The sequence below is a fragment of the Ascaphus truei genome, chromosome 8 (assembly GCF_040206685.1).
Source record: "Ascaphus truei isolate aAscTru1 chromosome 8, aAscTru1.hap1, whole genome shotgun sequence".
In the NCBI taxonomy this organism is placed as follows: Eukaryota; Metazoa; Chordata; class Amphibia; order Anura; family Ascaphidae; genus Ascaphus; species Ascaphus truei.
In genome coordinates this window covers 38,345,392-38,358,549 of record NC_134490.1, presented here as the reverse complement: position 1 = coordinate 38,358,549, position 13,158 = coordinate 38,345,392, and the positions used below count along the sequence as shown (strand labels likewise).

At 42.9% G+C, this 13,158-nt stretch overlaps 1 protein-coding gene across 1 annotated transcript in view; it reads right to left on the bottom strand.

The window, feature by feature from the left end:
- Positions 1-2,058: 2,058 nt before the first annotated feature.
- GNA11 (G protein subunit alpha 11) overlaps positions 2,059-13,158 on the bottom strand; it is a 37,558-nt gene continuing 26,458 nt past the window's right edge. The window contains exons 5-7 of the mRNA XM_075611533.1: positions 11,017-11,146; positions 10,285-10,438; positions 2,059-10,112 (exon numbers count right to left, since the gene is read on the bottom strand). Coding sequence (XP_075467648.1) covers positions 9,922-10,112; positions 10,285-10,438; positions 11,017-11,146 — 475 coding nt within the window. The 3' untranslated portion in view covers positions 2,059-9,921. The remainder of the gene's footprint in view (positions 10,113-10,284; positions 10,439-11,016; positions 11,147-13,158) is intronic.

The following is a 13,158-nucleotide window of genomic DNA, read 5'->3' as shown; positions in this document are numbered from 1 at the left end:
TTTCGAAAATGAGATTCTTCATTCAGCAGATCAGCATTAAAAATGTGTCCGGGAGGTAAAAATTGAGCTTTCCTCAGAGCCCAGTGCATCTTACCAGGATAACATCGGAAGCTAGAGATTTAGAAAATCACTAGAAAAACATTTTTTTTTTTAAGAGCAGGTGAGCGTGTAAGATACTAAGGCCGCGCGTATAGTGCCCGCGATGCGACAGGTGACGTCACCCATTGCCACTAGCAAAAGTTATATTTTGCTTTGCGGCGGCGCGGTCTTTCTGGCATTTGATTGGTTCAGGGGCTGTCACATGAGGCGACAGCCCTTGAAAAATCAAACATCGCCAGCTTCTAAATTTGACGACGCTCCGTCACCGTCGCGCTTACTATAAGTGCACGCAGCGGCGGCAATGTATTTGTTTTTGTCTGTGAGAGAACTTTTAGGTATGTTTCAAAAACATGTCAGTATGATCCACTGTTAAATATACCAGTCTTTTGCTCACTTTGGGTCTACCTTCTTTGCTTCCAGCAGGGCCTTCAATGGTACATTCTCCACCTGTACCTATTTAGCAGGTACTGTAGCTGTTTTTATGTCCTGTACCTATTTCTGCCAGCGGCTGAAGTTCCATCTAATTAAAGCAGCTGGGAGATTAATGACATCTGCTAATGATCGGCTAGTGAGGGGGGATTTAATACCATTCTATTGTGTGTGTATAAAAGTATATACACATACACATTTTATTCATATTATCTTTGCATATAGTAAATTGTGCGTGCTGTTGTACCTTCTTCAGAGCGGTCTAGAAGCTCCTTTATCGTACATTGACAGAACAGATAACGTGTCCCTATTTTTGTGTCGAATTATGGAGTCTGTAACGGAGTGCTTACAAAACAGCAGAGAAATTGAAACATAACAGCACTGTCACTTCACGTCATGTCGAGAGGCACCGTAGGCGTTGAGCCGGGAGGATAGGGCCAAGCTGAGAAGAGAGGGAGGACTGTGAGGTTTTCTTATTGACAGGTGGCGTGTGAAGCATTGAAGATATGACGGCTTGCGGAAATGGAATTCACACCCCAGTAATCTCAGCACGTCACTCAGGGCAATTCCTGTCATCCTACGCATGCAATTGGTCCCATGTAGGACCAAAGTGACTTCATGAAAGGGAAAAGGTTAATGGGTGAAAGGGTCAGTTCCACATAGGCCTAATGACTGCCCCATGTTTAATGGGTAATGGGTTCAGTCCCACATACAGTAGGACCAAATGGGCCTAATGACTGACATGTTTAATGGGTTAAAGGGTCAGTCACACATAGGGGGCAAAAGTGACCTAACAGTGATGTGTTTAATGGGTTAAATGACCAGTCCCACGTAGGACTAAATGGGCCCAATGAGAGCGACATATAGCATAATGGGTCAGTCCAACATAGGATCAAAATGCCCGAACAGGAGTGATGTTTAAAAATGAAAAAGAGCCGTTTTTAAAGTGAATGTGACTTAGAAAGGTCAGGAATGGAGCAGAGAGGAGAGATTTGCCAGGCTAAGAAACGAGACAGTTTTATAGGAACAACATTTATTCCAATTTCAAACAATTTCGAGGAGCAAGATATGAAAATCAAATTCCAGTGTGCATTTATGTAATACGGGGAGAGGGGGTCAGCATGGAGGGGAGAAGCAATTTGTTTAAAAAAAACAAAAAAAAAAAAAACAATATTACAGTTAAAAAATAAAATTCAACGGAATAAAATCAGCTCCCATGTATTCAGGGGGAACGGATTGTGTGGGAATAACGAAGCAGTGAGCTACAGGTGCACTGCGCGTTTTATACCTCCCTTCTAACGCTGGAGGAATTAAAGCAGACCTCCAGTGGGAATGAAAGGGGAAAGTGAGCAAGTTGAGGAATACAACAGTGCCAAGTACGACCATGCCTTCCGCAAGCCCATAAATTCTCTTTCCCATAAGGTGACCCTGCTCTAGCCAGTTAAAAGGGCGTGATCTGGGATCTTAACCTACCGCTGTATGATCAGGAAAGTAGTTTAGGGTCTCAAAGTAGTAACCATTACGAAATACATTTAAAGCCAAATTCAAATCATGGAGCAGCCCTGTTTCCCTGGGTAGGATTTTTTTTTTTTTTATGTCAAACCCCCAGCAGTTATCCTGAGGTAGGATATTCGGTATCTCAGGAGAGGAAAATGTCACTAAGATACCAATAACAGGAGTAGACAGCAGTTCCAAAAAGATATCATTATTTTAAGAAGAAAAAAATGTATATAATATCATTTAAACGATTTACTTTAACTCTTTAGCTGGGTCCTCAATGCGTTGCAGACCTCTGGCAGCAAATCAGTTATAGTTGTTCTGAGGTTACATGTCTATGCACAGGAACACACGTGCGAGCAGTGACGCAGAATAATTCCCAGTGCTGTCATAGTTTGCGATAAGTTAAGCAAAAGGAAGGCAATACGCAGGACCGAGTGCTTTGCTGGGTATTGTATATAACAAATAAAATAAAAAAAATAAAAAATAAAAAAGAGAATGCTAAAATGTTCTAAATAAAACATCACAATCTAAAGCCCTGTGATGAACTGCACAAACAGAAGACACCGTACACTGGAGATCATGATGAATCAATATGTATTCGTGTCCAAAAGTTAAACCAAACTTTCGGTCCGCTATGGGAGGGGTGCTATACTCCAGTTCTCAAGACTGGTAGGGGTCTTGAGGACTGGAGTTGGACACCGCTGTGCTATAGGGACCTTCATAAGGGTTGCGGAACCGAAACATTGGTTTCACTTTTGTACTCTAATACCCAATTATTCATCATTATATCCAGTGCTGTGTCTTCTCTCCAGGCAGTTTGTCGGGTGAAGTATACTTTGTTATTGATTCTATGAAACATGCACACGACATTTGTAATGTTTGCTGTTTTTTTGTGGAGTGCCTCATCTTTGCTTATAAGTAATTGGGAGCGAGGTTGTTGTAGGATTATGGCCTTTCACCAACTAACATCGATCATTTAAATAAAAAGATAACAGTCTACAAGAGAAAGGAAAATGCGTAATGAACGTCACTTTGGCACTCGCATGGCAGACGGTGCCATGCGGGAAAGAATTGGCACAGGAATGCAGAAGCAAGCATCAGAGAGAAAGATAGATCCTGCGTGGAGAGTTTTTAAAAGGGAAGGAAGCAGAAGGTCCAAGCAAAGTCTTCTTCCAGTTTTGCAACGAAATGATCTAAGAAAATGCAAAACCGTAAACATGTCCCCTCTTCATTACCAGAGGGGCCCTTGGTAGCCACGCATTTAACGTATTGCAGAAAAGCTTTGGAGGGCCAGGGCAGAACTCTCCCCTGGGTTTTTTTTTGTTTTTTTAAATAATTTGTTTTTTTTCCTTTTCTTTTTCACAGTGCAAAATGAAACAGGCGTGTGTATGTGGGGGAGGGGGGATACATTAATCACAAAAACAAAAGCATATCTAAAAAATAACATATATATTATTGATAATATACATCATATAAACAGATATGGGGGGGGGGGGGGGGGCACCAAAAAAGAAAACGAACCAGTGATCAGTGATACATGATTGTGGGCTGTAAAGCAATGAAAGCTTTTCAAAATACAAATTAAAGGAAGTAAGTAGTGACTAAGGCAGGGGAATAGGATACTGAACATCGAGAGATTGAAGAGGGGTCCTTAGTGTTGACAGGTGGCTGTAATGCCACTCAAGTTCTGCTCGGACACCTTGACCCAATAATTGCCCCATCGACCCCCCCCCCCTCCCCTTCTATCTCAGACTTCGCACGCATACAGTGGCAATAAAAAGTTTGTGAACCCCAATGACGACAGAAATTTCATAGCTTTTCCATGACAACTGTCTTGAATCAAAACCAGTCTTTTCTTAAATATCCAATAGGGTTTATATTAACCAATTCCATGTCTTCTGAAACAAAATGATGTATGAATTAGACAAAACAATGAGTAATTAAGAGTCAGGGTATGTGAAAAAGTAAGTGAAACCCTGGGTATCAGCTAAATTAAAGGGGATAATTAGAATTGGGTGTTTAAATAATTCAGTAGATCTTCAGGGGTCCGTTTGGGAGGCCCCACCCAATATAGAGATAAGAAGCTTGGTGAGTTTGGTCTTCAACATATAAGTGTGTGGAAACACATCATGCCCCAATCAGTCTGGCAAGGGTTACAAAACTATTTAAGGATTTGGGGTTCCACCAATCCACTGTCAGACTGTCTACAACTGGAGAACGTTCAAGACCAGTCACTCTACCGAGGAACGGTCGTCCTACCAAAATCTCTCCAAGAACAAACCGGCAAATCTTCCAGGAAGTCAAAGAATCCAGCGTAATATTCAAGGATTTGCAGGACACTCTCACCTTGGCCAATATGTCAGTGTGCATGACAACCATCAGAAAAAGATTGAACAAGGATGGTGTTCATGAAAGTATAGCCAGGAGGAAACCACTGTTCTTTAAAAAGAACATTGCTACCCATCTGAATTTCACCAAAGAGCACTTAGATGATCCACAAGACTTCTGAACAATGTTCCTTAGGACTTGGATAGCTCAAATCAACCATGAATTCTGCATTGCATCAGATTATTCTAGCGGAGAATGTCAGGCCACCCGTCCGTGAGCTTAAGCCCAAGGCCATACAGCCTTCGCCCGCGCAGAGGCGTGTGCACGGCCAAGGGGCGTCAGAGCTGGTTTGCCCTCATTGGGTGAACCTCTCCGGTGACCTGCCTGTCGTACCAAGAAACTGATTTCTTGCGCAATGCGCGTCCCCTCCTGCTTGCGCCCACGCTGTCTATGGGCGCAATCAATGCCATTAGGCAATGCGATCGCGCCCCGTGCGGATGCCTCAGTGCGGTCTGCAGTACTATGGACCCGGCCTTAGAGAAAGTGGGTCATGCAGCAATGATCCTAAACATACAAGCAGATCTACAAAAGAATGGTTGCAGAAGAAATTCCACGTTTTAGAATGGTCTAGGCCAAGTCAGGACCTAAACCCCATTGAAATGTTGTGGCAGGACCTGAAGTGAGCTGTTCATGCCAGGAAGCCCTCAAATGTCACTGAGTTGAAGCAGTTCTGTAAGGAGGAATGGGCCAAAATATCTCAAAACCGATGTGAGAGACTTACCAGCAGTTATAGGAAACGCTTAGTTGAAGTCATTGCTGCTCAAGGGGGCGCTACCAGGTACAGAATCTAAAAGGTTCACATACTTTTTCACACATGGATATTGAATGTTGAATCATTTGTGGATAAATAAATGTTGAAAAGGTATCATGATGTGTCATTTGTCAGGTTATCCATATCTATTATAATAACTGGATTAAGATCTAATAATATTTTAGATGTGAAATATGTGAAAATCCTAAGGGGCTCACAAACTTTCTGACCACTGTACATGTCAATCAATATACAGCCTCTAAATTTGACCCGCCCCCCCCTGTTCAGTGTGAGCCGCCTGCCCCTCATCAGACCCTGTACATTATTTGGGAGACCAGAAAGGTGAGGGGAGGTGCAGTCGGACACAAGCAAGGCTGGGCACACTGAAAGTGCAATGCTTCAGGAATGTCTGTTGTGGACATGGAACGGATCATTAGAATAGAATCATTGTATGGGGCCAAGCAACACTTTGTCATAAAAGGACATTGTAGGGTCAGAAACACCATATAATAAGAGAATGATTGGATAGAGCAGAACACCTAGTTATACAAGAAAAACCCCACAGGGCCGAGCAACATCGCTCATAAAAAGACCCTAGAGTCAGAAATACCTTGTAATAAGAAAATCATTGTAAAGGGTCGACAAACACATCCTTATAAAAGAAATACCCCAGAGACCAAGGAACTCTTTATTATAAGAGTGAGTTTTTAGGACCAAGCAACACTTATGAAAAAGGCGCCTGTATGACCAAGGAAATAAGAGAATGGTTCTATGGGGCCAAGGAACACTTAATTTGAAAATAATAATTTATTACAGCCATAATACCTTACTACAAGACAATCCTATAAGGCTGAAGAACACCTCATTATAAAAGACCGAGTCTAGAAAAATCAAGAAACTCTTTATAAGAGAATGTTTCCATAAGGCCAAGATACTCCTTTATATTAAACACCGACCCCAATACAGCACAGGAACACTGTAATAACCCCATAATGATCCCATATACCCATGTAACACCTGGTAACGACCCTATGCAGACCACTTCAGAAACAGAGGACAATTTCTGTGTAGTGTAGAAGAATGTAGTGTAGTCGAGGTTCTAAAGATGGCCCATGTAACTTGGGTTAATTATATGATTACATAATCGAAGAACATATCACCTAAGATTGATCCCTCAAAATCCGTAAGTGTCTGATGAATCAGCCTGTTGTATATTATATGAACGCAGCACAAGTGGAGTAATTTGTGTCGTTCAACCTAGGGTGAAATATTTAAAATACCCCATAGAAACCTTGGCCCAATTAGCACCTCCTCCTGGCAAAAGATGCACCAATTACATGGCTCATAGTATTCTGTAGTGAACAAGAACACGCACGCACACACGTATCTGTGTGTACAGATACACACAAACATTTACGTAGATATGTATATATTCACAATACTTCATTGTGAAATCCTCCAGTAGTTTCTTACGCCAGAGAGAGAGAGAGAGAGAGCGTTGTAAAACCAATTTCTTTTGCAGGAACTCTTAAAGATGGTCGCCCTGAGATAAAGGATTCAGAAGCTACTGGAGTGTTTTCAGTCCCGGTTTCTGCTGCGAGCGAAATTATTATTTTGCAAAAATACAAAAATCAGAGAGAAGGGGTGTGTTCCTGCGGAGATCTGTTTCTGGAAAACAATTAATCTAAAAGCAAGGTTAATTACACAGATGCTTTAACCAATTCACTACCGGAGCAGTCTCGCTTCTTGGCATGTTAGAACATTGCTCCTCTTATTAGGTTGCGGTGCGGGCCCCTCTGGCAAAAAGAGGGTTATTTGGGGGAATTTCTGAGAATTTATTAAGACTGCAGTTGGCTGCCAAAAATGTAAAAAAAAGTGCTCTGAAGACAAACCTGGCGATTACCAGTTACTGGGAAGGGCTAACGGCAGCATGTGTTTATATCGATACAGAGTGCTATAACGCCTCTATTTACGCTTACGCCTTACTCAAAACTTTGGGGGAACGTGTCTTGGAGTAGTTTAACCCTTTTACTGCCAGGATGGCCTGCAAAACATTTCTGCCCTGTCTTTTGGAAGGGGGTGGGGGTGGATTTAGCAGACTGGAAGTCCACAAGTAAATCCCATTTAAAATGGAAACCAGAAATAAAATCTACTTGAACATGGAGGAACCTTTTACTAGTTTGTAAGTGAAAAACTCCCATGACCAAAAGGGGGTGTCCTGCCTACTCAAAGTACTTTGTTTTCCTTACAGTCTAAAGTTTATCCAGCAATCTTCCTTGGTTTTTATTTTAAGTGGGAGAGAGAGAGTCCCTTCTTAAAATTCCTGCTGCCTGGGCATAGAACTGAGGGGGAATCAGACGACGGGTTGGTTCCACTTTGATTATGTCACTGCCCCTCACATGGTATATAGAAGCCAATAAACAGTGAGAGCAAAACAAGCAAGGAATTCTGGGAAAAGGAGCTACAGTATCCCCCTGACACCACAGCCAATCCTTAAACCAAACATGGCACCACATTTACCTTCTTTTTTTTTTTTTTTTGCTACTTGTGATTGGCTGCTCTTTCATACAATGTGCTTAGGTCATTTAGGGTAGGGCTGTACCTTTACTTTGTATACATACATACATACATACCATACATTACATACATCTTCCCTCTTTGCTGGCATAAACCAGCCATGCTAATGTTACAAGGGCAGAACAATACACCTGCGATTTACAGAGCGGCCAATAGGTGTCACTGTGACACTTATACTTATGGAGGCAGGTAGAGAATTTCACAATGAAGTATGCTATTAAGAAGATAAGCAAACAAGTAGATTATTAAAACGGATATATGTTGTGCATGTTTATGTATACACATGTGCTGATTTATTAAACTCCAGCCAGGCCACACTATAAACGCAGAACACCTCTCCTTTTAATAGCAGCCAGAAATACACACAAATGCTTCCGCATTCCTCAGTCTCTTGGGAATGTGTTGCCTTTTAAATTAGAGTCCGGGACTTCATGATATATTTACACACAAACACGCACAAAAGCCTGGGCAGCATTATTATGGCACAGATCATCTTTAAACTCCCAATGTGAAACAGTAGTGTATTTCCTTAGTGTTTCCTGTTAGCTAGCTTCATGTTCCCTCCTGTTAAATCCTCTTTGCAACAGGGAGCTGCTTACCGTAATCCTACAAATGACAACCCCGCCCTCCTCCCCCCCAGCCAAAAAAATAAAAATACAGCTACAGAGCTCTATCCTGGTAAGGATATCCCATAGGAATCCATCAGATGGGGACAGGCACTTAATGATTAACCGCTTCACTTCCAGAGGGGCCTACAATGCAGTATATGGCCACCCTATAGTGAAGATGTTAACCCCCTTCTACATTCCTAGTAAATTTCCATATAAGTTCCTATAATAAGATCTGAACATCTAGTAGTGTACAGGAGAGCGCTTCATTGCTTTCTTGGTTCAAACACCGTAAAAAGTTTATAGGGTTTTTAATAAAAAATGTAAAAAAAACTCACAGCTCCTTAGTGCAGTGAAGCAGCAACAAGGGGTGAAGGGATTAACGGCAGAGGCTTTAAGGGTGAAAGGAGGCAGAGAATCCATCTAGAGATTTTGTGCAACCTAAACCCATCTCTGCATTTAATTCAAATAAAGAGAGTAACCCGTTACCTGCCAGAACGCAGGCCGCTCTGGTCGGTAAAGGGTTAACAGACTATGGCCACTGCACCCTTCCTCAAGCCCTATACAAAAGAAAGGGTAGATTTCCACTTTGACCAATTCTGTACAAAGCAAAGAACACAAATTAATTCGACCCCGAATGTTTTTACAGCTTGTTAAAATTCAAGAATACAGCATCTCGTCATGCAAACGTCAAAGGAAAAAGGGGAGCATGGTCTGGGGAACAGTTTAGGGACGATGCCCTGCTCCCCATAAAGTTTGGGGGATTACCAACCTCTGCATTACTTTGTGCAGAGAGAAATGTAGCAGGGGTGTTAAGCTTCCCCCTCTCCCTATTTCTTCTGCTACTCTCCTAAAAACAGGAAAGGGGGTCACAAATCCCCCACTTGGAACAGAGGTGTGCCAAGGCTGTAATGTCACTCCTATTAAAAGGTGTACGGAGCTGAATTGTTTCAAAATATAAATATTACAGGTATTTGATTTTTTTTTTTTTTTTTTTTTTTTTTACCTCTGGAAAGAATAGATTTTTTAGCCCTCTCAATTATAACAATCTTTTAAAACATGCAATGCTGCTTAAAAAGAAATTTAAAAAAAAAAAATAAAAAAAAAAAATAAGGGGTGGGGGAGGGGTGGAGATTAACTATTTTGCTGCCAGAGGGGCCTGCAATGCATTTCAGGGCCTGGATGGCAGTAAAAGGAGTTAATCAAGGCCATGGGCTGTTACCCTGGTCTGAATTAAAGACAAAGTTACATGGGGGCAGGCAGTGAGCATAGCGCCGCCACCCACCTGCCCTGTCACTGTAACAATGAAAGCCATATTCTGTAAAAACAATTAAAATAAAGACGAACCACGAGTGAATCAACAACTCCGATCCCAGGCAGACAGACAGCAGAACGCTGCACCTTCACAAATTTGGCAAATCATTCCCGTTTAAAAATAATTAAAAAAAAAAAAAAAAAAAAAAAATGGCGGATCAGGGGACCACTCTTCCCCCCACTAGCTGACGCTTAGCTTTATCGTGGTGCTGCCTTGGGGAGGGGTCCAGCCGACGCAAGTGAGCAGGGGTTCGGTCAGACCAAGTTGTACTCCTTCAGGTTGAGCTGCAGGATGGTGTCTTTGACGGCAGCGAAGACAAAGCGGATATTCTCCGTGTCGGTGGCGCACGTGAAGTGAGAGTAGATGATCTTGTCGCTGTCTGGGTTCAGGTCCACGAACATCTTCAGGATGAACTCGCGGGCTGTCGTGGCGTCACGCTGAGGGCCTGGGGAGGAGAGCGGGGAAGACATGAGCACAGGGAGCAGATGAGACAACAGAGAGAAAGGCAAGGAGCAGCTCAGTGGTAAGGTTGATGCAGGTAAACCAGTGGTTGTTCGCCTTGTGACCTTGGAAAAAGTCGCTTCACTATGGGGAAGGGACACATAGAACGTGCTTACCGTCAAACTCTGGGAAGTAGTCTACGAGGTGCGAGTACATTATCTTATCCTCCAGGAGGTCTTTCTTGTTCAGGAACAGGATGACAGACGAATTCTGGAACCAGGGGTAAGTGATGATGGTCCTGAATAGTGCCTTACTCTCCTCCATCCGGTTCTGAAGGAGGGATAAATCCAGATTAACCCCTGCGCTGCCAGAGCAGTGTGTTGAAGGCCACTCCCACACCACAGGTGTGGTGGCCACTGGCCAAATCTCTACTTTTGGATTTGCAATGTAGGGAAAATGCACAAGCCATGCAACACCTTCCCTGCTGCGTTTCATAGTTTAAGACATGTTTATTCGGACAAGTGGCAGCAAAGGTGTAATGTCCCTAAAGCAGGTGAACACAGTTTGAATCCCAGGGTCAGCTTCTTGTGACTTTGGACAATTTAATATCTGACACTACTGCAGAAACTCGTTCTTGAGAAATTCTATGTACAGAGCTGTGCATACGAAGAGATCTAAAAAAAGATTATTCTGTTGGTGGATAATATGCCTTGAATGAAAAATTTGGCAAAAAGATTCTTCTTTTTAAAGGAAATCAAAAAATGTTCTGTAATTTGAACTATTTTACTACCTGAGCTTAAATAACTATTTTTGATCGTCGACTAGAACTATAATCTGTTGAAATCAGATCTTACAGAGACTGTAGGACTTGAAAGAGAAGGGAGAAAGGGGGACCCCTTAGGACACACCTCGTTATCGGATTCCACGAGAACCTGGTCGTATTCACTAAGGGCCACGAGGAACATAATGGAGGTGACGTTTTCAAAGCAGTGGATCCACTTCCTCCTCTCCGATCTCTGTCCTCCGACATCCACCATCCTGAGACGGAAAAACACACACTACCTGTTAAAACTCTCAAACCTTCACCAAGGGCCTAAACAGATCAGAGCACAAATTAATCGCACATTTTGCCACGGCCCTGCGGTGCGAAATTGCAGCATTGTGGAAGCAACCTGATTTACCCAATATCCCAAAAATTCGGAATAGAATTTGGTACGTTTGCCGGATGGAGCAGTTGACGAGTCTGGTCAACGACACGGGCACAAATTTTCTAAAAACATGGGCTCCATGGCTAGCCCAATCAGATATACCAGGGGTATATGCCTCCAATATATTGCTATGATAGCTCGAAATGCATTCTCCTTGGATGGGCTGGTACTGACGTTAGGCAAACCAGAGACAGGTAGGGTGGACAGGGGCAAGAACCGATCGAAGTGATGGTCAGAGGTCACAAAAAGAAACTGATCCCTAACACAAAGGGTCCCATGGAAAGAAGTCGAACTGAAGATATCCAAGACTGCACTCCCCCCCCCCCCTCCTTCACGTTTGTTGTCCTGTCTTGTGGAGTTGTGAGTCAGTGTGTCTCCCCTGTCTGTCTAGTTGTTTCAGTTAGTTATAAAACAGAGTGCTGTGGATGTTGAATTATATGACATTGTGTTGATAGATTTTTGTATGCCTGTACCAAGCAATTGGTTGGAAAAAAACCTCTCAAACCTTCCCAGCGCGGTCTCGAAAAAGACACACAACATTTTCAATTCCCCTCCCCCCCCCCCCCCCGCCACCCCCATTTGTCTGGAAGAAATAGTAGCCATGTGATCCCCAAAATATAAACAGTAAACTACCTGGCTTCCCCTGTTTGCCTATTCTCCTATCTACTGTGAATTCTCAAGTCGTATTAAATACTCGGCCATGTGCCATACTTCAGATTCGTGTGTCTTCCCGCCAATCAGATTCTCTCATTCACATACTGTATTAACCCCTACCACGTTTGTTGGAAGGCTATTCCCCAAATCCACCACCCTTTCAGTGACGTACTTTTCACATTTCCCGAACCTCCCACTCAAACTTCAAGCGTATGACCTCTTGTTCTACAGAGGACCAGCACAGCGCCCCTACTGACCTACAAGGGTTTTTGTTTCGTTCTAGTCTGAAGTTATCTATATATAGCAATAGAAAAATAAAAAAAATGCCCATCAGTACGGACACTCCCCCAGCTGCTGTGTCCCGTGGACCAGCTAAAATTAGAATTGATGTTCTCAATATTCAATCACATTCCGCCCAAGTTTTCCCAATCTAATTTTCAACCCTCCCATTGGCATAAATGACATCACATACCAAACATGGATACTTCTCGATTCCAGAAAAGAAGACTATATATATTCAATTGTTTCCAGTAATGTGCGTTTGCATTTCTAAACAAGTAAAAAGGTTTTTCATTGTAAAAAAAGGGTTGTGGTTTTGGCATAACATTTTGTTTTCCCTTTAAACGAGCAGCTTTGGAAGTTTATACAGATACTTAAGACTACTACACAGCAGTGTGTTCAGTTTGAACCCCCTAAAAACACACTGCACCCCTTCAGAAGGGCCAGTGCCTGGGAAGGACGGCTGTACAAGGTGTCGCGCTCCCCTCCCCCCGACACTGCAGGAGTAGCTGTATTTTGACAGACCCATTCCTTTTCCGCCCTCAACTCTCCAGACACAAAATGTCCTTACAGATCCGCACTCAGCCTCTCGACTGTGACCTACTTTGTGCAGAACGTACTTTTGTTCTGGGTCAAATGTACGAAAGAGGAAAGGGACTCACTCTGCAATTAGCCTGAACGCTGTGTGGCAGTGGCAGTGCAGATGGCGTTAGAGGTGCAGTTCCACCAAGCGACATTCTGGAATTCAGAGCTCACAATATCAGTTGCTCCTCTTGCTTTTTGTTTCATAGTGCAACACAGCAATTCCCCCCCCCCCCCCCTCCCTTTTTATTTAAACAACATTTCAAGGGGGGATCCTTACTATTTTCATCTCTGGGCCACACATCCCCATTAAGATACTTACCGGTG